The sequence below is a fragment of the Ranitomeya variabilis genome, chromosome 2, assembly GCF_051348905.1.
Source record: "Ranitomeya variabilis isolate aRanVar5 chromosome 2, aRanVar5.hap1, whole genome shotgun sequence".
Classification (NCBI taxonomy): Eukaryota; Metazoa; Chordata; class Amphibia; order Anura; family Dendrobatidae; genus Ranitomeya; species Ranitomeya variabilis.
The window spans coordinates 444179578-444207267 of NC_135233.1; the positions used below are offsets into that span (position 1 = coordinate 444179578).

Here is a 27690-nt window from a genome sequence, read left to right on the forward strand (position 1 = left end):
ATGCCATTTTAAGGCTATGTGCACACGTTGCGGATTTCCTTCGGATCTGCAGCGTTTTTTTCCCCGCAGAAACGTTGCAGATCCGCAAGTGATTTACAGTACAATGTAAATCAATGGGGGAAAAAAATGCTGTGCAGAAAATTCCGCACTAAAAACGCAGCAGAAAGGATCATGTCAATTCATTTCTTCGGATCTGCAGCAATTCTGCATCCATTGACTTGCACTGATTCAGTCAAATCTACAGCAAAACCGCAGGATCTGCGGTTTTTCTGCGGAGTTGGGTGCGAGAAACGCTTCAGATCGGGAGGAGGGAGAGTGTGTGGGTGGGGAAGATGTGCGGGTGTTTGTGTGTGTCTGCGGTGGTCTGCGGGGCTGTATGTGTCTGTGTGCGGGGATTGCGGGGCTGTGCGAGGATCGTGGGGCTGTGTGTGTGCGGGGCTGTGTGTGTGCGGGGCTGTATGTAGGCAGGTATCGTCCAATGGGACTACTAGTCCCATCCGGCTATGCCTGCTACAGTGACAGCTAGCCAGATAGTGGAACAGTATAGTCCCATCATCAGGCTATTGTGTTCAGGTGTGAAAAAAACAAAAACACATACACACATAGACATACAGTACATACAACATAGAGCACATACCATCTACAGTTAATCCCCGAAGCCATCGATTCTCTTGCAAAAAAATATTAAAATAATAAACCAACAATATACTCCCTGATCTGCAGAAATCCAATTAATACAATTGTCCCACGATGATCCCCGTGGAGAACTGTCACATTAGCTGATGCGACTACTCTCCATGGGCTCCAGGATACAATGACGGAAGGTATCCTTCCGCACTGTATATCTCCGCCACTGTAAGTACAGTATAGTTCATACTGTCACTTCCAGCACTGCTGTGTGGGAAAATTCCCACACAGCATTGCCATAAAGTGAGAGCAATGAACTACAGTAACCTCTTCAGTGATGCACTGCAGAAGCCATTGTGTCCTGTCAGTGTGTCACTGGAGGCCCTATAGAGCGGTGACATCACCCGATGTCACTGTTCTATAGGGGGGATCGTCGGGGGACCCTCGTTATTAATTGGACTACAGCGGAAAGGGAGTATATGGTTGGTTTATTATTTTTTATTTTTTGCAGGCAAGCGAGGGCATTGCAGGAATTAGGCGAAGTTGTAAGCATGGTGAAATTAAGAATATTAAAATACTTTTTTCTGGCTGTCTTTCACTACTATAAGATTAATAATAGATAGGTGTCTTAATGACTCCTCTCCATTACTAACCGGGCTTAATGTCACCTTACAATACAAAGGTGACATTAACCCCTTATTACCCATATGCCACCGCTACAGGGCAGTTGGAAGAGAGAGGCTAAGTGCCGGAACTCACAGATACGCCACTTCAGGGGCAGATGGGAGCTGGTATTTGTAGCTGGGGGGGGGGCAATATCCATGGTCCCTTCCTAGGCTATGGCTCCTATGTACAAGAATATAACTACTATAATACTGCCCCTATGTACAAGAATATAACTACTATAATACTGCTCCTATGTACAAGAATATAACTACTATAATACTGCCCCCTATGTACAGGAATATACCTACTATAATACTGTCCCCTATGTACAAGAATATAACTACTATAATACTTCACCCTATGTAAAAGGACATAACTACTATAATACTGCCCTATGTACAGGAATATAACTACTATAATACTGCTCATATATACAACAATATAACTACTAAAATACTGCCCCCTATGTACAAGAATATAACTACTATAATACTGTCCCCTATATACAGGAATATAACTACTATAATACTGCTCCTATTTACAGCAATATAACTACTATAATACTGCTCCCTATGTACAAGAATATAACTACTATAATACTGCTCCTATGTACAACAATATAACTACTATAATACTGCCCTCTATGTGCAAGAATATAACTACCATAATACTGCCCTATGTACAGGAATATAACTACTACAATACTGCTCATATGTACAACAATATAACTACTATAATACTGCTCATATGTACAACAATATACAGTGGGGCAAAAAAGTATTTAGTCAGTCAGCAATAGTGCAAGTTCCACCACTTAAAAAGACGAGAGGCGTCTGTAATTTATATCATAGGTAGACCTCAACTATGGGAGACAAACTGAGAAAAAAAAATCCAGAAAATCACATTGTCTGTTTTTTTATCATTTTATTTGCATATTATGGTGGAAAATAAGTATTTGGTCAGAAACAAACAATCAAGATTTCTGGCTCTCACAGACCTGTAACTTCTTCTTTAAGAGTCTCCTCTTTCCTCCACTCATTACCTGTAGTAATGGCACCTGTTTAAACTTGTTATCAGTATAAAAAGACACCTGTGCACACCCTCAAACAGTCTGACTCCAAACTCCACTATGGTGAAGACCAAAGAGCTGTCAAAGGACACCAGAAACAAAATTGTAGCCCTGCACCAGGCTGGGAAGACTGAATCTGCAATAGCCAACCAGCTTGGAGTGAAGAAATCAACAGTGGGAGCAATAATTAGAAAATGGAAGACATTCAAGACCACTGATAATCTCCCTCAATCTGGGGCTCCACGCAAAATCCCACCCCGTGGGGTCAGAATGATCACAAGAACGGTGAGCAAAAAATCCCAGAACCACGCGGGGGGACCTAGTGAATGAACTGCAGAGAGCTGGGACCAATGTAACAAGGCCTACCATAAGTAACACACTACGCCACCATGGACTCAGATCCTGCAGTGCCAGACGTGTCCCACTGCTTAAGCCAGTACATGTCCGGGCCCGTCTGAAGTTCGCTAGAGAGCATTTGGATGATCCAGAGGAGTTTTGGGAGAATGTCCTATGGTCTGATGAAATCAAACTGGAACTGTTTGGTAGAAACACAACTTGTCGTGTTTGGAGGAAAAAGAATACTGAGTTGCATCCATCAAACACCATACCTACTGTAAAGCATGGTGGTGGAAACATCATGCTTTGGGGCTGTTTCTCTGCAAAGGGGCCAGGACGACTGATCTGGGTACATGAAAGAATGAATGGGGCCATGTATCGTGAGATTTTGAGTGCAAACCTCCTTCCATCAGCAAGGGCATTGAAGATGAAATGTGGCTGGGTCTTTCAACATGACAATGATCCAAAGCACACCGCCAGGGCAACGAAGGAGTGGCTTCGTAAGAAGCATTTCAAGGTCCTGGAATGGCCTAGCCAGTCTCCAGATCTCAACCCTATAGAAAACCTTTGGAGGGAATTGAAAGTCCGTGTTGCCAAGCGAAAAGCCAAAAACATCACTGCTCTAGAGGAGATCTGCATGGAGGAATGGGCCAACATACCAACAACAGTGTGTGGCAACCTTGTGAAGACTTACAGAAAACGTTTGACCTCTGTCATTGCCAACAAAGGATATATTACAAAGTATTGAGATGAAATTTTGTTTCTGACCAAATACTTATTTTCCACCATAATATGCAAATAAAATGATAAAAAAACAGACAATGTGATTTTCTGGATTTTTTTTCTCAGTTTGTCTCACATAGTTGAGGTCTAACTATGATGTAAATTACAGACGCCTCTCATCTTTTTAAGTGGTGGAACTTGCACTATTGCTGACTGACTAAATACTTTTTTGCCCCACTATAACTACTAAAATACTGTCCCCTATGTACAAGAATATAACTCCTATTATACTGCCCCCTATGTACAAGAATATAACTACTATAATACTGATCCTATGTACAACAATATAACTACTATAATACTGCCCTCTATGTGCAAGAATATAACTACTATAATACTGCCACTATGTTCAAGAATATAACTACTATAATACTGCTTCATATGTACAAGAATATAATTACTATAATACTGCTCCTATGTACAAGAAAATAACTACTATAATACTGCCCTTTATGTGCAGGAATATAACTACTATAATACTGCCCCCATATACAAGAATATAACTATTATAATACTGACTGTCATGATCTCAATGGCAAGAGAACATAGCATAAGCATATATAGGAACTAGCTCTTGGAAGATGGGAACTGAGCTGACCATGAACTAAACCTAACGCACAACTAGCAGTGGCCGGGTAGCATGCCTACGTTGATTCTAGATGCCCAGCCCAGCCGGAGGACTAAATAAAGCTAGCAGAGGAAAATATTAGTCCTAGCTCACCTCTAGAGAAATACCCCGAAAGGAGACAGAGGCCCCCCACATGTATTGGCGGTGAGTTGAGATGAAATAACAAACGTAGTATGAAAATAGGTTTAGCAAATTTGAGGTCCACTTACTACATAGCAGAAGACAGAAAGGACACTTTCATGGTCAGCTGAAAACCCTATCAAAAACACCATCCAGAAATTACTTTAAAACTCTGGCATTAACTCATAACACCAGAGTGGCAATTCCCGTTCACAAGAGCTTTCCAGACACAGTAACGAAACTACAGCTGTGAACTGGAACAAAATGCAAAAATAAACATGGACAAGAGTCCAACTTATCTAGTAGTTGTCTAGGAGCAGGAACAAGCACAGAGAGGCTTCTGATAACATTGTTGACCGGCAAGCAACTAACAGAGCAGCAAGGTTATATAGCGACTCCCACATCTTGATGGGAACAGGTGAACAGAGAAGATGAAGACACCAGTTCAATTCCACCAGTAGCCACCGGGGGAGCCCAGAATCCAAATTCACAACAGTACCCCCCCCCTCAAGGAGGGGGCACCGAACCCTCACCAGAACCACCAGGGCGATCAGGATGGGCCCTATGAAAGGCACGAACCAGATCGGAGGCATGAACATCAGATGCATTCACCCAAGAATTATCCTCCTGGCCGTATCCCTTCCACTTGACCAGATACTGGAGTCTCCGTCTGGAAACACGAGAGTCCAAGATTTTCTCCACAACGTACTCCAACTCACCCTCAACCAACACCGGAGCAGGAGGCTCAACGGAAGGCACAACCGGTACCTCATACCTGCGCAATAATGACCGATGAAAAACGTTATGAATAGAAAAGGATGCAGGGAGGTCCAAACGGAAGGAAACAGGGTTAAGAATCTCCAATATCTTATACGGGCCGATAAACCGAGGCTTAAACTTAGGAGAAGAGACCCTCATAGGGACAAAACGAGAAGACAACCACACCAAATCCCCAACAGAAAGCCGAGGACCAACACGACGGTGGCGGTTGGCAAAAAGCTGAGTCTTCTCCTGGGACAACCTCAAATTGTCCACCACCTGCCCCCAGATCTGATGCAATCTCTCCACCACAGCATCCACTCCAGGACAATCCGAAGATTCCACCTGACCAGAGGAAAATCGAGGATGAAACCCCGAATTACAGAAAAACGGGGACACCAAAGTGGCAGAGCTGGCCCGATTATTGAGAGCGAACTCCGCCAATGGCAAAAAAGCAACCCAATCATCCTGGTCAGCAGACACAAAACACCTCAGATATGTCTCCAGGGTCTGATTAATCCGCTCGGTCTGGCCATTCGTCTGAGGATGGAAAGCGGACGAAAAAGATAAATCTATGCCCATCCTAGCACAGAATGCCCGCCAAAATCTAGACACGAATTGGGTCCCTCTGTCAGAAACGATATTCTCAGGAATACCATGCAAACGAACAACATTTTGAAAAAACAGAGGAACCAACTCGGAAGAAGAAGGTAACTTGGGCAGAGGAACCAAATGGACCATCTTAGAAAAACGGTCACACACCACCCAGATGACAGACATCTTCTGAGAAACAGGCAGATCTGAAATAAAATCCATCGAGATGTGCGTCCAAGGCCTCTTAGGAATAGGCAAGGGCAACAATAATCCACTAGCCCGAGAACAACAAGGCTTGGCCCGAGCACAAACGTCACAAGACTGCACAAAGCCTCGCACATCTCGTGACAGGGAAGGCCACCAGAAGGACCTTGCCACCAAATCCCTGGTACCAAAAATGCCAGGATGACCTGCCAACGCAGAAGAATGAACCTCAGAGATGACTCTATTGGTCCAATCATCAGGAACAAACAGTTTATCAGGTGGGCAACGATCAGGTCTCTCCGCCTGAAACTCCTGCAAGGCCCGCCGCAGGTCTGGAGAAACGGCTGACAATACCACTCCATCCTTAAGGATACCTGTGGGCTCAGAGTTACCAGGCGAGTCAGGCTCAAAACTCCTAGAAAGGGCATCCGCCTTAACATTCTTAGAACCCGGTAGGTATGACACCACAAAATTAAACCGAGAGAAAAATAATGACCAGCGCGCCTGTCTAGGATTCAGGCGCCTGGCGGTCTCAAGATAAATCAAATTTTTGTGGTCAGTCAATACCACCACCTGATGTCTGGCCCCCTCAAGCCAATGGCGCCACTCCTCAAAAGCCCACTTCATGGCCAAAAGCTCCCGATTCCCAACATCATAATTCCGCTCAGCGGGCGAAAATTTACGGGAAAAGAAGGCACAAGGCCTCATCACGGAGCAGTCAGAACTTTTCTGCGACAACACTGCCCCAGCTCCGATCTCAGAAGCGTCGACCTCAACCTGAAAAGGTAGAGCAACATCAGGCTGACGCAACACAGGGGCAGAGGAAAAACGGCGCTTAAGCTCCCGAAAGGCCTCCACAGCATCAGGGGACCAATCAGCAACATCAGCACCCTTCTTAGTCAAATCGGTCAATGGCTTAGCAATATCCGAAAAACCAGCAATAAATCGACGATAAAAGTTAGCAAAGCCCAAAAATTTCTGAAGACTCTTAAGAGAAGAGGGCTGCGTCCAATCACAAATAGCTTGAACCTTGACAGGATCCATTTCAATGGAAGAGGGGGAAAAAATATATCCCAAAAAGGAAATCCTCTGTACCCCAAAAACACACTTCGAACCCTTCACACACAAAGAATTAGACCGCAAAACCTGAAAAACCCTCCTGACTTGCTGGACATGAGAGTCCCAGTCATCCGAAAAAATCAGAATATCATCCAGATACACAATCATAAATTTATCCAAATAATCGCGAAAAATATCATGCATAAAGGACTGGAAAACTGACGGAGCATTAGAAAGACCAAAAGGCATCACTAAATACTCAAAGTGGCCCTCGGGCGTATTAAATGCGGTTTTCCACTCATCCCCCTGCCTGATTCGCACCAAATTATACGCCCCACGAAGGTCAATCTTAGAGAACCACTTGGCCCCCTTTATGCGAGCAAACAAATCAGTCAGCAACGGCAATGGGTATTGATATTTAACAGTGATTTTATTCAAAAGCCGATAATCAATACATGGTCTCAAAGAGCCGTCTTTTTTTGACACAAAGAAAAAACCGGCTCCTAAGGGAGATGACGATGGACGAATATGTCCCTTTTCCAAGGACTCCTTTATATATTCTCGCATAGCAGCATGTTCAGGCACAGACAGATTAAATAAACGACCCTTTGGGTATTTACTACCCGGGATTAAATCTATGGCACAATCGCACTCTCGGTGCGGAGGTAACGAACCAAGCTTGGATTCTTCAAAGACGTCACGATAGTCAGACAGGAACTCAGGAATTTCAGAGGGAATGGATGATGAAATGGAAACCACAGGTACATCCCCATGAGCCCCCTTACATCCCCAGCTCAACACAGACATAGCTCTCCAGTCGAGGACTGGGTTATGAGATTGCAGCCAAGGCAATCCTAGCACCAAATCATCATGTAGATTATACAGCACCAGAAAGCGAATAATCTCCTGGTGATCCGGATTAATACGCATAGTTACTTGTGTCCAGCATTGTGGTTTATTATTAGCCAATGGGGTGGAGTCAATCCCCTTCAGAGGAATAGGAGTCTCCAAAGGCTCTAAATCATACCCACAGCGTTTGGCAAAGGACCAATCCATAAGACTCAAAGCGGCGCCAGAGTCGACATAGGCGTCCGTGGTAATAGATGACAAAGAGCAAATCAGGGTCACAGATAGAATAAATTTAGACGGTAAGGTGCAAATGGAAACAGATTTACCAAGCTTTTTAGTGCGCTTAGAGCATGCTGATATAACATGAGTAGAATCACCACAATAGAAACACAACCCATTTTTCCGTCTAAAATTCTGCCGCTCGCTTCGGGACAGAATTCTATCACACTGCATACTCTCTGGCGACTTCTCAGTGGACACCGCCAGATGGTGCACTGGTTTGCGCTCCCGCAAACGCCTATCGATCTGAATAGCCATTGTCATGGACTCATTCAGACCCGTAGGCACAGGGAACCCCACCATAACATCCTTAATGGCATCAGAGAGACCCTCTCTGAAAGTCGCCGCCAGGGCGCACTCATTCCACTGAGTAAGCACAGACCATTTACGGAATCTTTGGCAGTAAATTTCCGCTTCATCTTGCCCCTGAGATAGGGACATCAAAGTTTTTTCTGCCTGAAGCTCCAAATGAGGTTCGTCATAAAGCAACCCCAAGGCCAGAAAAAACGCATCCACATTGAGCAACGCAGGATCCCCTGGTGTCAATGAAAAAGCCCAGTCTTGAGGGTCGCCCCGGAGCAAGGAAATCACAATCCTGACCTGCTGTGCAGGGTCTCCGGCAGAGCGAGATTTCAGAGACAAAAATAATTTGCAATTATTTCGAAAATTCTGAAACCCGGATCTATTCCCCGAGAAAAATTCCGGCAAAGGAATTCTCGGCTCAGATACAGGTGCATGACAAACAAAATCTTGCAAATTTTGTACCTTCGTGGCGAGATTATTCAAACCTGCAGTTACACTCTGAAGATCCATTACAAACAGGTGGACACAGAGCCATTCAAGGGTTAAGAGGAGGTAAGAAGCAGCTAGACAGCAATTAAGGGCTAGGCAGCAAAACTCTGAGGGGAAAAAAAAAAAATTTCCCTTCAACACTTCTTTTTCTCCTGCTTAGCCCAAACAATTAACACTTTGCGGGCCGGTCAAACTGTCATGATCTCAATGGCAAGAGAACATAGCATAAGCATATATAGGAACTAGCTCTTGGAAGATGGGAACTGAGCTGACCATGAACTAAACCTAACGCACAACTAGCAGTGGCCGGGTAGCATGCCTACGTTGATTCTAGATGCCCAGCCCAGCCGGAGGACTAAATAAAGCTAGCAGAGGAAAATATTAGTCCTAGCTCACCTCTAGAGAAATACCCCGAAAGGAGACAGAGGCCCCCCACATGTATTGGCGGTGAGTTGAGATGAAATAACAAACGTAGTATGAAAATAGGTTTAGCAAATTTGAGGTCCACTTACTACATAGCAGAAGACAGAAAGGACACTTTCATGGTCAGCTGAAAACCCTATCAAAAACACCATCCAGAAATTACTTTAAAACTCTGGCATTAACTCATAACACCAGAGTGGCAATTCCCGTTCACAAGAGCTTTCCAGACACAGTAACGAAACTACAGCTGTGAACTGGAACAAAATGCAAAAATAAACATGGACAAGAGTCCAACTTATCTAGTAGTTGTCTAGGAGCAGGAACAAGCACAGAGAGGCTTCTGATAACATTGTTGACCGGCAAGCAACTAACAGAGCAGCAAGGTTATATAGCGACTCCCACATCTTGATGGGAACAGGTGAACAGAGAAGATGAAGACACCAGTTCAATTCCACCAGTAGCCACCGGGGGAGCCCAGAATCCAAATTCACAACAACTGACCCTATGTAGAGGAATATATCTACTATAATACTGCCCCTATGTACAAGAATATAACTACTATAATACTGCCCCATGTACAAGAATATAACTACTATAATACTGCCCCTATGTACAAGAATATAACTACTACAATACTGCTCCTATGTACAAGAATATAACTACTATAATACTGTCCCCTACAGTATGTACAAGAATATAACTACTATAATACTGCTCCTATGTACAAGAATGTAACTACTATAATAACGCCCCTATGTACAAGAATATAACTACAATAATGCTGCCCCCTATGTACAAGAATATAACTACTATAATACTGCTCCTATGTACAGGAATATAACTACTATAATACTGCCCCTATGTACAAGAATATAACTACTATAATACTGCTCCTATGTACAGGAATATAGCTACTATAATACTGCCCCTATGTACAAGAATATAACTACTAAAATACTGCTCCTATGTACAAGAATATAACTACTATAATACTGCCTCCTATGTACAAGAATATAACTACTATAATACTGCTCCTATGTACAAGAATATGACTACTATAATACTGCCCCCTATGTACAAGAATATAACTGCTATAATACTGCTCCTATGTACAAGAATATAACTACTATAATACTGCTCCTATGTACAAGAATATAACTACTACAATTCTGCCCCTATGTATAAGAATATAACTACTATAATACTGGCCCTATGTACAGGAATATAACTACTATAATACTGCCCCTATGTATAATAATATAACTACTATAATACTGCCCCTATGTACAGGAATATAACTACTATAATACTGCTCCTATGTACAAGAATATAACTACTATAATACTGCCCCTATATGCAAGAATATAACTACTATAATAATGCTCCTATATACAAGAATATAACTACTATAATACTGCCACTATGTATAAGAATATAACTACTATAATAATGCTCCTATATACAAGAATATAACTACTATAATACTGGCCCTATGTACAGGAATATAACTACTATAATACTGCACCTATGTATAATAACTACTATAATACTGCCCCTATGTACAGGAATATAAATACTATAACACTGCTCCTATGTGCAAGAATATAACTACTATAATACTGCCCCTGTGTGCAAGAATATAACTACTATAATAAAGCTCCTATATACAAGAATATAACTACTATAATACTGCCACTATGTACAAGAATATAACTACTATAATACTGCTCCTATGTACAAGAATATAACTACTGTAATACTGCCCCATGTACAAGAATATAACTACTATAATACTGCCCCTATGTACAAGAATATAACTACTATAATACTGCCTCTATATACAAGAATATAACTACTATAATACTGCCCCTATGTACAAGAATATAACTACTATAATACTGCCCCTATGTACAAGAATATAACTACTATAATACTGCCCCTATGTACAAGAATATAACTACTATAATACTGCTCCTATGTACAAGAATATAACTACTATAATACTGCCTCCTATGTACAAGAATATAACTACTATAATACTGCCCCTATGTATAAGAATATAACTACTATAATACTGCTCCTATGTACAAGAATATAACTACTATATTACTTCCCCTATGTACAAGAATATAACTACTATAATACTGCCCCTATGTACAAGAATATAACTACTATAATACTGCTCCTATGTACAAGAATATAACTACTATAATACTGCCTCCTATGTACAAGAATATAACTACTATAATACTGCCCCTATGTTTAAGAATATAACTACTATAATACTGCCTCCTATGTACAAGAATATAACTACTATAATACTTCCCCTATGTACAAGAATATAACTACTATAATACTGCCCCTATGTATAAGAATATAACTACTATAATACTGGGCACCTACCACAAATAAAACGTTTTCTTCTGATTTCTTAAGTTATATGGTTAGTAATTCTGGTAGTAATAAGCAGTTTACCAGTATGGCCGACACGTCCACTCCTAATACTGCGGTATATGGTGGTCCGATGCAGCTTTGTTAGATGTTGGTCTATGTTCGGCGTATTGTGATTGGTTCAAAGTGTGCATGCTATGTTTGTAGCTAGCTGCATTTCGTTCCCTGACATGCATTTAATACATCATTGAACACATTCACCTCCCATTAGCAGTAATCATTGAAGAAGCCTATAGAGGTGATTGACATTTTGAGGTACGCAGCACTGATGCTGATTCAGCGCTGAATGTTTAATGCGTCGTATATCTGTCAGGTTGTGACCTTGTCAGTTGGTGCAAACCCACAATGTACTGTACATTGGATTTACGCTGGAGGATCCCCTCGTGATATACTGTGGAAATATTTCAGCCTTGTATCATTATATTGCATTAACTTGAGATCAGGGGTGTCAGAGATAAATGTCAGCTGCTTATCCCTGAGCCCTACTACAACTGGTACTTACAGAGCGGACAGTTCATGTCAATGGGAATCTGTCAGCAGATTTATGCTGTCTAATCTCACAGCAGCATGATGTAGGGGCAGAGAGCCTGATTCCAGGGATGAGTTATTTAATAACTCTGTTTGCTCAAGTTTCAATACAATCAGTGTTTTTTTTTTTTTCAGCAGGAGATTATCACTGCAGGACTAGTTGTCTGGTGCCAGTTAGTCCAGATAATCAATGTAACCCCGAACCCACCTCTGATTGGCAGCTTGCTCACAGTGTGCACAGAAAGCTTCCAATCAGGATTGTGGGCGGAGTTATACACAGCTCGGCATTCAGAGCACTACTTCATCTACAGCAGAAAAAACTGGGATTTTATCAAAACTGTAGCAAGCAGCTCAGTAAGTGACACAGTGCTGGAATCAGGGTCTCCTTCCCTACATCATGTTGCTTTCAGATTATATATCAAAAACCTACTGACGGATTCCCTTTAATAAAGGTAATTATTCTGTAGGCAATAATCTGCTATTATGGCAAGTGAGTATACGGTGCAGACCACAGAGCCGCAATGGGGCCCTTAAAGAAATTGTGAGGGGACGGGGCTTATGGAATATTTTATTTTAGGCCGTCCTGGTGAGGAGTCTTAAAAATCTTCTTTATATCCAATTGAGATATTGGTAAATATGCAAATGTGAACCTTGTCAATGTTTTGTTCATCGGATCGCCCTTTGATCAGGATCATAAAAGAGGCACATTTTACAGAAATGTGTAATGTACGCCCCGTCTCTTAGGGATCATGGCTGTGCAAGCGTATGTTGAGAAAACGTAGTCAAAACCTGTTGGACAGTGCCTCTTCATAAGGCATATGGACAGAAAGGGGCCTCTCGCTCATGGCCTGGGACGTAATTTAACGAGGTTTCAGAAAACTTTTCACCCCAGCAACCAAACAAATGTTGCTTTACTCACCCTCCCCAGGTCCAATACGGATTCTGTACAGGGTCTCCCAATGGGGTGGATGCCATACTTCCTACTGGGACTACTCTTACATATACTATTACATCTCTACCTATATTATGGATGTATTATTATAGAGGAGTTCTGATATTTTTTTATGCTGTATCTTTGTGCCTTCGCCACAGGGGATTATACAGTTGTGGCCAAAAGTGTTGGCACCCTTGAAATTGTTCCAGAAAATTATCGCTATTACACATGTTTTTGTTATTCACATGTTGGAATAACGACAGGGATGGGCCGAGGGCTGAAATTGACACCTGTGAAGTCGAGACATAAAGGCATTAACTAGAACCTGTTATCAGGATCATACACGTTAAACTAAAGGTCTGGGCAGAATGGCGCTGTCACACTGATTTAATACAAACCTTTAGTGTAAAAAGCTGCAGCCTGGTTTTTCGGTAAATCATCATGATCAATTTTAGTTTTCTCGCGGCAGGACTGTGGGTAGGGTCTTCGGCTCAGAAGGTTCAAGTCTTCATGAAAATGACACCGGTGCATGAGCAGATAGACCCTCCGGTGGTCTTCATGAAAATGGTGCCGGCGCATGCGCAGATAGACCTTCCAGTGGTCTTCATGAAAATGGTGCCGGCGCATGCGCAGATAGACTTCCGGCGGTCTTCATGAAAATGGCACTGGCGTATGCGCTGATAGACCCTCCAGTAGTCTTCATGAAAATGGTGCTGGTGCATGCGCAGATAGACCTCTGGCGGTCTTCATAAAAATGGCACCGGTGCATAGGCAGATAGACCTTCCAGTGGTCTTCATGAAAATGGTGCCAGCGCATGCGCAGATAGACCTCCGGCGGTCTTCATGAAAATGGCACCGACGCATGCGCAGATAGACCCTCCGGTGGCCTTCATGAAAATGGTGCCAGCGCATGCGCAGATAGACCTCCGGCGATCTTCATGAAAATGGCACTGGCGCATGCGCAGATAGACCTCCGGCGGTCTTCATGAAAATGGTGCCGGCACATGCGCAGATCGACCTCTGGTGGTCTTCATGAAAATGGTGCCGGCACATGCGCAGATCGAACTCCAGTGGTCTTCATGAAAATGGTGCTGGCGCATGCGCAGATAGACCTCCGGCGGCCTTCATAAAAATGGCACCGGCGCATAGGCAGATAGACCTTCCAGTGGTCTTCATGAAAATGGTGCCAGCGCATGCGCAGATAGACCTCCAGCGGTCTTCATGAAAATGGCACCGGCGCATGCGCAGATAGACCCTCCGGTGGTCTTCATGGAAATGGTGCCGGCGCATGCGCAGATAGACCTCTGGCAGTCTTCATGAAAATGGCACCGGCGCATGCGCAGATAGACCTTCCAGTGGTCTTCATGAAAATGGTGCAAGCGCATGCGCAGATAGACCTCCGGTAATCTTCATGAAAATGGCACTGGCGCATACGCTGATAGACCCTCCAGTCGTCTTCATGAAAATGGTGCCGGCGCATGCGCAGATAGACCTCCGGCGGTCTTCATGAAAATGGTGCCAACACATGCGCAGATCGACCTCCAGTGGTCTTCATGAAAATTGTACCGGCACATGTGCAGAATGGGATCTCAGCTAGTTATTGCGCCAAGATCTCATTCTGCGCATGCGCCCCCTCCAGCGACGTTTTTTTGAAAACAGTCGGAGGTCGATCTGCGCATGCGCCATTTTCATGAAGACTTGAACCTTCTGACCCTGCTACTGTAACCCGTCGTATAATGCTTACTTGTCTGTGTATAAACTGTATATGTACCACTGCTTGCACAACAATATTTTTGGAAATATTTATTTTTTCCATTTTTGTAAGAGGAAATGTTTTGACCGATTTTTCTTTCTTTCTTTGAACATTAAATCTCGCACTGTCTTTGCCTTTTGCTTGTGATGTGCTCTGGATCTCTCTCCTCACTGACTCCAGTGTTTTTTCTTAGGTCTGCCCTATTTATTTTACCATGTACCTGTCCGCTGACATCTCTCCTACTGAGAGGCCAAAACAGTTTTCTGAGCAAACCGTCACATTCCACAGGATGATGGACGTCTCCTGTCTGGAAACCATACAAGCCCTTTAAAAAGCTTTAAAAAAAAAAAAAAATACTCAAAACAAAATAACTAAAAACAATGAGGACATTCATCAGAGCCGCAGCCGCTTCATTCAATTACCCCCATTATTGCTGCTGCATTCTCGGCTTTCTAGTCTATATAAACGGCACCAAGAACAATCAGCGTACAATTCTATTGATCTACCACAAGGCTCTGCTGATTACAACATCATTCTCCGGCAGAAGCGTAAAAACCGCCGGTTGATTAATAAATGGGACAAAAAAATAATAAATAAATGTACAGTATGCGCCACAAAGCCCCACAAGGTAAATGTTACGGGGCTTGGAAACAGTTAACAGGCAGGATTCAGATTCAGACTAGTCTCAACAAACAGAATAACAGGGACATAAAAAGAAACAAACTAATAAAATAAATAAAAAAACACAGAAAATAATGATAAAAAAAATAATAATCAAAAAGGCCAACTAGACAAGAATAAAGAAGCAAAACACTATAAGAACAAAAAAGAGCATAAAATAAGGAATATTATTATATAATTAAAAAAATAAAAGAAAACCTAGATAATAATAATTTTATACCAGGGGTGGTGTATATGACATGGGGGCACCATATAATTTGCTGGGTACCAGATTACATAGCCCTCCCACCTACCAATTTTGATGTACTGTATTTAAAGGGGTTGTTCAATGGCGGAACTAGAGTCTGATGGGCCCCGGTACAAAATTTGGACATGGGGCCCCCGCCTGTTGATCAGATGTATTAGCACTTGTAGCATTCTAAATCCTATAAACGCATATGTGTTGCCCCTCCATAATGTAATAATGACCTTCATCCTGTAATAATGTCACCCATCCCAAGCCCCTTCCAGTAACAATGTCAAATATTGTGAGCTCTTTCCTGATATGTCGCTCATCCTGAAACCCTCCCTGTAATTATGTCCATATCTTTGCCTGGTGCAATGTCCCCCTTCCTTCCTTGCCCCTTCCTGGTATAAAGTCCTCCATCCCAGCCCCTTCCAGTAATAGTGTCCCTGACCCTGTGCCCCGTCCAGTAATAATATCCCTCATACAGTGCCAATTCCAGTAATAAAGTCCAATATTGTGGGCCCCTTCCTGGTATAATATCCCCCATCCTGCCATAGTGTCTCCCATCCGGAGCCCCTTCCTGTAATTAGGTCCATATCTTTGCCCCTTTCTTGTATAATATCCCCTATCTCTGCCCATTTCTGGTATAATGTCCCCATTCTTGCTTCTTCCTGGTATAATGTCCCCATTCTTGCCCCTTCCTGGTATAATGTCTCCCATCCTGGGTCCTTTCCAGTAATAATGGAGGGATTTTTAGTTCTAGTTTATTGCCAAGGTTATCTGCCACCTCTGCAGTCTGTCAGAGGTGGCCGGGTTTCTAGGCAAACGACGCTCGCTTGCAGATTCTTTTGGTTATAAAAGTTGGAAGCGCTGCTCTGAAGCGGACTAGCTTTTCTGATGATAGTGGCATCGGAGAGCGCACAGACCAGTCACAGGGGAGGTAGGGAAGAGGTCTGTCCCTCAACGAAGAACTTGAGTAAACCCCTTTAAGTAGCAGAAGAACAGAAGAACTTTTTGGGCCCCTCAGATACAAGAACCCAGTGCAACTTTTGCATCTGTACACCATTAGATGAGTCCTATAGCCATGATATTTACTATAGATATTAAAAATATATATATATATATAATTTAAAACGAATAAAAATGAAGAAACTACAAAAAAACCCACCTCTGTATATTTGGTTATCAGTTCAGTTTCATCTAGTCCGCTCCAAATCTGCTAACGGGGCAAAAAAAAGGGGAAAAAAAGAAAAAAAATTCTACAAGGCATAAAAGATGTAAAAAAATCTACTATATAATTGTCTAAGGGTCACTTCCGTCTGTCTGTCTTTCTGTCTGTCACGGATATTCATTGGTCGCGGCCTCTGTCTGTCATGGAATCCAAGTCGCTGATTGGTCTCGCCAGCTGCCTGTCATGGCTGCCGTGACCAATCAGCGACGGCCACAGTCCGATTACTCCCTCCCTACTCCCCTGCAGTCAGTTCCCGGCGCCCGCTCCATACTCCCCACAGTCACCGCTCACACAGGGTTAATGCCAGCGGTAACGGACCGCGTTATGCCGCGGGTAACTCACTCCGTTACTGCCGCTATTAACCCTGTGTGACCAAGTTTTTACTATTGATGCTGCCTATGCAGCGTCAATAGTAAAAACATCTAATGTTAAAAATAATAATAAAAAAAAATCATTATATACTCACCTTCCGGCACCTTTCCCGCTCCTCGCGACGCTCCGGTGACCGCTCCATGCAAGCGGCAGGTTCCGGTGGCAAGGATGGTATGCGAGAAGAACCTGCCATGACGTCACGGTCATGTGACCGCGACGTCATCATAGGTCCTGCGCGCCAGCGCGAGAAGGACCTGCCATGACGTCACGGTCATGTGACTGCGACGTCATCACACCCTGGGACCGGAAGCTGCCGCCTGCAACGCATACAGGCGACAGAACTACAAGGGGCCCTCAGAAGGTGAGTATATGTTTATTTTTTATTTTTTAACCTGTGACATACGTGGCTGGGCAATATACTACGTAGCTGGTCAATATACTACGTGGCTCTGTGCTGTATACTACGTCGCTGTGCAATATACTACGTGGCTTTATGCTGTATACTATGTCACTGGGCAATATACTATGTCACTGGGCAGCTGTGCAATATACTACGTGGCTCTGTGCTGTATACTACGGCGCTGTGCAATATACTACGTGGCTCTGTGCTGTATACTACGTCACTGGGCAATATACTACATCACTGGGCAATATACTACGTCGCTGGGCAATATACTACGTGGCTGGGCAATATACTACGTGGCTGGGCAATATACTATGTAGCTGGGCAATATACTACGTGGCTGGGCAATATACTACGTGGCTGGGCAATATACTACGTGGCTGGGCAATATACTATGTGGCTGGGCAATATACTACGTGGCTGGGCAATATACTACGTGACTGGGCAATATACTACGTGGCTGGGCAATATACTACGTGACTGGGCAATATACTACGTGACTGGGCAATATACTACGTGGCTGGGCAATATACTACGTGGCTAGGCAATATACTACGTGGCTAGGCAATATACTACGTGACTGGGCAACATACTGCGTGGCTGGGCAATATACTACGTGACTGGGCAATATACTACGTGGCTGGGCAATATACTATGTGGCTGGGCAATATATTACGTGGCTGGGCAATATATTACGTGGCTGTGCAATATACTACGTGCTTGGGCAATATACTACGTCACTGGGCAATATACTACGTGGCTGTGCAATATACTACGTGTACATGCATATTCTAGAATACCCGATGCGTTAGAATCGGGCCACCATCTAGTAAATAAAATAAACAAATAAATAATAAAAAAGTATAAGATCCCCTGTGTGGTAATGAGACAATGTACTGTAAGTCTATAATGATTGCAATAGGTTAACGAGTCGCCGCCAAGTATTTTGAGCTGGTTTTACTTGTGGACCAGCAATGAACTGTAAAGAGATGCATTCCAGATTTCAATAATCGGCTCTGTGTGCAGACACAGGGAAGCTAAGCCTCATGCAGCGGGTCTGGCTTACATATGCTCTCAGCTCCCCCCCAATATGACTTGCCCAGATCTGCTACTCCTTGGGCCCCCTGGTTAATACTCTCAGCCCCGGGATAGCAGAGCAGCTTCGTGCCGTCATAGTCCGCACCTCTGGATAGGTTTGGGATACTTTGCACCGATGGAGAGGAGGCGATCACTGCAGGGCTGTAATGGCGCAGGAGATGTAGTTGCTCCCTGAGATATTACATTACACTTTGTCCTTGGCTTTCCCTTCCAGCAGAGGCTGGAAACTAATCCACAGGCTGACCTATAATGTATCCCTGGATCAATGGCCGAGCGCGGGTAGCTTTCCCTACTTATAATGCAGATGTAGTGGAGCCGAGTTTGCCATTTGGCCCAACTCATGCTTGTATCATAATGTTCTGTTTGTAGTCTACTGTGAAGTCTAAAGTTAGGATATGGGACATTGTACCAATTCCTGGGAATCCCAGCGATCCCGAGAACATTGCTTCCCAGAACACCATCTGTACGGATCGAAGATTCACCTACACAACCTCCATTCATTGTCTATGGGACTATTGGAAATACCCGAGCGCTGGACTCAGAAGTTAACGAGTAACTAAACTTCTATTTATTTTTTTCTTGCTATTTCTTCCCAGCATTGAAACTTATTTAACTTTGCAAATCACTTTTTTTCGATCTGACTTCAGTCCTGTGAATAACCCATACATTTGTGTTGCCTCCAAACCCCTACTTACTGCTAACTAAGTCTATATATCTGGCATTTCTGTACTCCATTACTATGCACTGGGAGTACTAACCCTGCCAGTGTGGGGGAGGCACCTTGAAGTGCAGGCACACAGGGGCCCAAGAAGTCAGGGGGCCCACTCTTGCGTCCAAAGCAGGTGGAATTGTGCATTATGATGAGATTTTGGACCGCAAAGGGCCCATATATTGTTCTTAAACAGGTCTGTGTCCACCAGTGGTGAGCACTACTACATCAGATGCCTCCTGCACAGTTACTCCTCCACCACACTTGGTACACTTCTTTACGGACAGAGGGATTTTTAATTTTATAGTTTACGTCTCATTGCCTAGGTTACCCGTCACTGCTGCAGTCTATCAGCAGTCTTTTAAATACGAAGCGCAGCACTTACAAGCTCTATAGCAAAGAGCTTGCAAGCACTGATCTGGATACATAGCTGTATCTGGCCAGCTTCAGCCCCCATGCACTCTTCCGCTTTGCCTCTGCATGCAGCATAGTGGAGTGCAAAGTTTGGTTGGGGGGTACAGACATATCACTGGTTCAAGCTGATGAGGGGAGCAGTGTAGTCCTGAAGGTGGAAGACGAGAACAGCTATTTAAAGGGGTTCTCATCATACCTAGCTATGCTCCTATATAAACCTGTCTCTGTTCCCTCCCCCACCCATGGAGGCATGGGACAGAAGTGTACAGGAGAACACAAACCAGATAGACAGGGATAAAAGAAAACTAAAATCATACAAATACACTCACAAAACAAATTGAGTGGGAATCGGGGGAGGAATAGGAGGGACAAACCAAATGGGTAGAGTATAGGGAGATAAACACACAGACCAACTCCATGCAGAAATCTCCTGAAAAATACTCCAACTGCCTACTCCAAACACTGAACTTCTCCTTCAACTCCAAGCCAGGTAGTTGTAAACGCTCACTGGCAACTCCGAAGAGGAAATGGTGAGCATATATAACAGAGGGGAGTGACCAACACAGAACAGCTGGGACAATTCAGGATGGAGAGCTCCAGGAGATAAACAGAACTGATTAACCCTTGCAATAACAGCAAGGAAAACCTGCACTGCTAATAGGAAGGTGAAGCAGTTCTAATCGGTGCAGGGGTTTGTGTAACCAGCAATCTTCTGGACCCTCTCTGTTGCGGTATCCCCGTGACAGTGGTCATGTGCCGGCTAGACATGCACTGACTTGTTCAATGCAAGTGTATTGCACGAGGCTGGACACATCCAGTCGGATTGTGGCTGGAAGTGCGAAAGTCATATACTTGTGGTCACATGAATGCACGCTCCCGACGCCCGCACTGAAGAATCCTCACAGCATGCAGTGCTCACGATGTGAGAATTCACAAGTCTGCAGTCACATAGAAACGCTGCAGACGTGAAACAAAAACAAAACAAAAACATTGTATAATGGAAAGTTTGGAAACTTTCTAAAAAGTTTTGCACGATCTTTTCTTGCTGACAATAGCCATTCCCCCTTAAAGCCAAAGGTTAAAAAAAATTATATGAGACTTGATGCCTCTCACAGGTGAGAGTGAATTCAGAATGATGCATTGGTTTGATACATTCTATCACATTATCAGGAGAGGAGAAAGATTTTACCTTCTGGATGGAAACAAGAATGTTCCTGTTATCTGACGGCAATCTTAAAGCACCAGTCACGCTTTTTTATTTTCGGAGTGGTGCGCTTAGTCTCAGGTCCCTGACTCCAGTCTTGTACTTGCCCACTGTCGGCGTCACCTCTTATTGGCACCACTCCGGTCCCGGGAGAGCAACAATGAGGCACCCATAGACTTGCATTAACCCCTTCATGACCCAGCCTATTTTGGCCTTAATGACCTGGCCATTTTTTGCAATTCTGACCAGTGTCCCTTTATGAGGTAATAACTCAGGAACGCTTCAACGGATCCTAGCGATTCTGAGATTGTTTTTTCGTGACATATTGGGCTTCATGTTAGTGGTAAGTTTAGGTCGATAATTTCTGAGTTTATTTGTGAAAAAAATGGAAATTTGGCGAAAATTTTGAAAATGTCGCAATTTTTACATTTTGAATTTTTATTCTGTTAAACCAGAGAGTTATGTGACACAAAAGAGTTAATAAATAACATTTCCCACATGTCTACTTTACATCAGCACAATTTTGGAAACAAATGTTTTTTTTGCTAGGAAGTTATAAGGGTTAAAATTTGACCAGTGATTTCTCATTTTTACAACAAAATTTACAAAACCATTTTTTTTAGGGACCACCTCACATTTGAAGTCAGTTTGAGGGTTCTATATGGCTGAAAATACCCAAAAGTGACACCATTCTAAAAACTGCACCCCTCAAGGTGCTCAAAACCACATTCAAGAAGTTTATTAACCCTTCAGGTGTTTCACAGCAGCAGAAGCAACATGGAAGTAAAAAATGAACATTTAACTTTTTAGTAACAAAAATGATATTTTAGCAACAATTTTTTTATTTTCCCAAGGGTAAAAAGAGAAACTGGACCACGAACATTGTTGTCCAATTTGTCCTGAGTACGCTGATACCTCATATGTGGGGGTAAACCACTGTTTGGGCGCACGGCAGGGCTCGGAAGGGAAGGAGCGCCATTTGACTTTTTGAATGAAAAATTGGCTCCAATCTTTAGCGGACACCATGTCTCATTTGGAAAGCCCCTGTGTGCCTAAACATTGGAGCTCCCCCAAAAGTGACCCCATTTTGGAAACTAGACCCCACAAGGAACTTATCTAGAAGCATAGTGAGCACTTTAAACCCCCAGGTGCTTCACAAATTGATCCGTAAAAATGAAAAAGTACTTTTTTTTCACACAAAATTTCTTTTAGCCTCAATTTTTTCATTTTCACATGGGCAACAGGATAAAATGGATCATAAAATTTGTTGGACAATTTCTCCTGAGTACACCGATACCTCACATGTGGGGGTAAACCACTGTTTGGGCACATGGTAAGGCTCGGAAGGGAAGGAGCGCCATTTGACTTTTTGAATGAAAAATTATCTCCATCGCTAGCGGACACCATGTCACGTTTGGAGAGCCCCTGTGTGCCTAAACATTGGAGCTCCCCGACAAGTGACCCCATTTTGGAAACTAGACCCCCCAAGGAACTTTTCTAGAAGCATAGTGAGCACTTTAAACCCTCAGGTGCTTCACAAATTGATCCGTAAAAATTAAAAAGTACTTTTTTTTCACACACAATTTCTTTTAGCCTCAATTTTTTCATTTTCACATGGGCAACAGGATAAAATGGATCCTAAAATTTGTTGGGCAATTTCTCCTGAGTACGCCGATACCTCATATGTGGGGGTAAACCACTGTTTGGGTGCACGGCAAGGCTCGGAAGGGAAGGTGCGCCATTTGACTTTTTGAATGGAAAATTAGCTCCAATCGTTAGCGGACACCATGTCGCGTTTGGAGAGCCCCTGTGTGCCTAAACATTGGAGCTCCCCTACAAGTGACCCCATTTTGGAAACTAGACCCCCTAAGGAACTTATTTAGATGCATAGTGAGCACTTAAAACCCCCAGGTGCTTCACAGAAGTTTATAACGCAGAGCCGTGAAAATAAAAAATAATTTTTCTTTCCTCAAAAATGATTTTTAGCCTGGAATTTTTTATTTTCCCAAGGGTAATAGGAGAAATTGGACCCCAAATGTTGTTGTCCAGTTTGTCTTGAGTACGATGATACCCCATATGTGGGGGTAAACCACTGTTTGGGCGCACGGCAGGGCTCGGAAGGGAAGGCACGCCATTTGGCTTTTTGAATGGAAAATTAGCTCCAATCATTAGCGGACACCATGTCGCGTTTGGAGAGCCCCTGTGTGCCTAAACATTGGAGCTCCCCCACAAGTGACCCCATTTTGGAAAAGAGACCTCCCAAGGAACTAATCTAGATGTGTGGTGAGCACTTTGAACCCCCAAGTGCTTCACAGAAGTTTATAAAGCAGAGCCGTGAAAATAGTAAATGTGTTTTCTTTCCTCAAAAATATTTTTTTAGCCCAGAATTTTTTAATTTTCCCAAGGGTAACAGGAGAAATTTGACCCCAAAAGTTGTTGTCCAGTTTCTCCTGAGTCCGATGATACCCCATATGTGAGGGTAAACCACTGTTTGGGCACATGCCGGGGCTCGGAAGGGAAGTAGTGACGTTTTGGAATGCAGACTTTGATGGAATGGTCTGCGGGCATCATGTTACATTTGCAGAGCCCCTGATGTACCTAAACAGTAGAAACCCCCCACAAGTGACCCCATTTTGGAAACTAGACACCGAAAGGAACTTATCTAGATGTGTGGTGAGCACGTTCAACCCCCAAGTGCTTCACAGAAGTTTACAACGCAGAGCCGTGAAAATAAAAAATCATTTTTCTTTCCTCAAAAAAGATGTTTTAGCAAGCAATTTTTTATTTTCACAATGGTAACAGGAGAAATTGGACCCCAATATTTGTTGCCCAGTTTGTTGTGAGTACGCTGATACCCCATATGTGGGGGTAAACCACTGTTTGGGCGCACGTCAGGGCTCGGAAGGGAAGTAGTGACATTTGAAATGCAGACTTTGATGGAATGGTCTGCGGGCATCACGTTGCATTTGCAGAGCCCCTGATGTGCCTAATCAGTAGAAACACCCCACAAGTGACCCCATTTTGGAAACTAGACCCCCCATGGAACTTATCTAGATGTGTGGTGAGCACTTTCAACCCCCAAGTGCTTCACAGAAGTTTATAACGCAGAGCCGTGAAAATAAAAAATAATTGTTCTTTCCTCAAAAATTATGTTTTAGCAAGTAATTTTTTATTTTCGCAAGGGTAACAGGAGAAATTGGACCCCAATAGTTGTTGCCCAGTTTGTCCTGAGTACGCTGGTACCCCATATGTGGGGGTAAACCACTGTTTGTGCCCACGTCGGGGCTTGGAAGGGAGGGAGCACCATTTGACTTTTTGAACGCAAGATTGGCTGGAATCAATGGTGGCGCCATGTTGCGTTTGGAGACCCCTGATGTGCCGAAACAGTGGAAACCCCTCAATTCTAACTTCAACACTAACCCTAACACACCCCTAACCCTAATCCCAACTGTAGCCATAACCCTAATCACAACCCTAACCACAACACATCCCTAACCACAACCCTAACCCCAACACACCCGTAACCCTAGTCCCAACCCTAATCCTAACCCTAATCCCAACCCTAACCCTAATCCCAACCCTAACCACAACTGTAACCCCAACACACCCCTAACCCTATCCGTAACCCTAACCACAAGCCTAATCTTAACCCTATTTCCAACCCTAGCCCTAATTCCAACCCTAACTCTAATTCCAACCCTAACCCTAAGGCTATGTGCCCACGTTGCGGATTCGTGTGAGATTTTTCCGCACAATTTTTGAAAAATCCGCAGGTAAAAGGCACTGCATTTTACCTGCGGATTTACAGTGTTTTTTTGTGCGGATTTCACCTGCGGATTCCTATTGAGGAACAGATGTAAAACATCCGCACAAAATTGACATGCTGCGGAAAATACAACGCAGCGTTTCCGCACTGTATCTTCCGCACCATGGGCACAGCGGATTTGGTTTTCCATAGGTGTACATGGTACTGTAAACCTGATTGAAAACTGCTACGAATTCGCAGCTGCCAATCCGCTGCGGATCCGCGGCCAATCCGCTGCGGATCCGTGGCCAATCCGCTGCGGATCCGCAGCCAAATCCGCACTGTGTGCACATGCCCTAACCCTAACCCTACCCCTAACCCTTACCCTACCCCTAACCCTACCCCTAGCCCTAACCCTAGTTCTAACTCTAGTTCTAACCCTAACCCTAACCCTAGTGGAAAAAGAAAAAAATATATTTTCTTTTTTTTATTATTGTCCCTACCTGTGGGGGTGATAATGGGGGGGGGTCATTTACTATTTTTTTTTATTTTGATCACTGTGATAGGTTATATCTCAGTGATCAAAATATACCTGGAACGAATCTGCCGGCCGGCAGATTCGGCGGGCGCACTGCACATGCGCCCGCCATTTTGGAAGATGGCGGCGCCCATGGAGAAGACGGACGGACACCGGGAGGCTCGGTTAGTATGAGGGGGGGGGGGATCTGAGCATGGGGGGTGGATCGGAGGATGGGGGGTGGCATCGGAGCACGGGGGGAGCGGGCAGGAGGACGTGGGAGCGGACAGGACGACGGAGGGGAGCTGAGCACCGGACGGAGGACCGGGGAGGAGATCGGTGGTGGTGGTGGGGGGGTACATAAGTGTTTCCAGCCATGGCCGATGATATTGCAGCATCGGCCATGGCTGGATTGTAATATTTCACCAGTTTTTTAGGTGAAATATTACAAATCGCTCTGATTGGCAGTTTCACTTTCAACAGCTAATCAGAGCGATCGTAGCCTCGGGGGGGGTGAAGCCACCCCCCCTGGGCTGAAGTACCACTCCCCCTGTCCCTGCAGATCGGGTGAAATTGGAGTTAACCCTTTCACCCGATCTGCAGGGACGCGATCATTCCATGACGCCACATAGGCGTCATGGGTCGGATTGGCACAGGTTTTCATGACGCCTACGTGGCGTCAAAGGTCGGGAAGGGGTTAAAAAGTGACCTTCCGGCTCGTCCAGCAAACACTGTATGGATCCGACAGACTGACCGGAGCAGCAACAATAGAAGGTGAAGATGGCAGCAAAGTATGAGACTAGGAGCAGGGAACTTTGAGAAGAGGCACCACTCCAGCGGTAAAATATGTATATATTTTTTAAAAAAAGTCCCTGCTGTCTTATTCTATACCATCCTGGGAAAGAGAATCCCCAAAAAACTGGGTGAGATTTTTTTTTTTTTTTGTAGAGATGAGTTCTAGATCTGATTTAATTTGCAGCATGGTCCCATTAATAAACCTTATATGAGTGATGTAAATTAATACTCACACACCATTCATCATCTATAGCATTGACCTTCTTGTACGTTCAGGCCTCATTCTTTCGAGAAAACACAGGTTCAGTAGCATTTAGCCGGCAGGTGCTCAGTCCCCGGAGGGAGGGCGTACAGTCTCCGGATTTGTGTTGTGTGAGTGAGGTGCGTTGCCTGGAAATTCCGGACACAAAAGATCTTACCTGTCCCAGTCATTCTCATTCTGTCCAATGAGAAAACCTCCATTGATAAGATCCTGTATAAGACATAGTGTCTTGGAACAAATCCTTAAGGGGAAACCTTTAAAATTAACAAAGGATTTAAAAAAACAAACAAAAAACAAATCAAAGTACATAAATGCCCTTTATATAAAAAAAAAATATGGCGTAGGAATGAGTCGCCGTACAAGGCACCTTCTGGATGGAGGTGATGAGACAAGGAAGTTTCTTGGCGGAACAAGGCTTTTATTTTCCCATCCCCCATTATTGAAATCCTGACAAATATCCTTAATTAATTAATTTTTACAGCCGTTTACTCCGACACAAAGCGCCATTTACTAGTGCAGGGGAACATGGTGCGGCGCCTGGTGTGTCATATGCTCCATGTTATCTCAGTGATAGAGCTGTAATCAGAGCCACGATACCGGACACTTTACAATTTAATAAAATATTCCTGATCGCATCTGTAGAAACTGTTAAGAATGAGCCAGAAATATAAAAATGTGAATTTCCAGACGGCAGACGTTACTAAGGCCAAAATGTATCTCTGCCAGGCTGCAGCGAAAGAAAGAGACATTCTACTGACTGAGCAAATTATACTACAACTAGATGGTGGCCCGATTCTAACTCATCGGGTGTTCTAGAATATGTATGTATGTATATAGCAGCCACATAGTATATAGCACAGGCCATGTAGTATATAGGAGCCATGTAGTATATAGCAGACAAATAGTACGTGGCCTGTGCTATATACTATGTGGCTGCTATATACATACATATTCTAGAATACCCGATGCGTTAATACAGGCCACACAGTATATAACAGTGGCCACGCAGTATATAACACAGCCCAAACAGTATATAACACAGCCCACGTACTATATAACACAGCCCACGCAGTATATAGCAGCCACGCAGTATATAGCACAGGCGACGTAGTATATAACACAGGCCACGCAGTATATAACACAGGCCACGCAGTATATAGCACAGGGCACGTAGTATAT

General features: G+C 43.7%; 1 protein-coding gene across 1 annotated transcript in view; it reads right to left on the reverse strand.

Annotated features, from left to right (window-relative positions):
• Positions 1–26618, reverse strand: part of GAS2 (growth arrest specific 2) — a 127607-nt gene extending 100989 nt beyond the window's left edge. Inside the window, exon 1 of the mRNA XM_077287158.1 lies at positions 26487–26618. Coding sequence (XP_077143273.1) covers positions 26487–26489 — 3 coding nt within the window. The 5' untranslated portion in view covers positions 26490–26618. The remainder of the gene's footprint in view (positions 1–26486) is intronic.
• Between the last annotated feature and the right edge of the window lie 1072 nt (positions 26619–27690).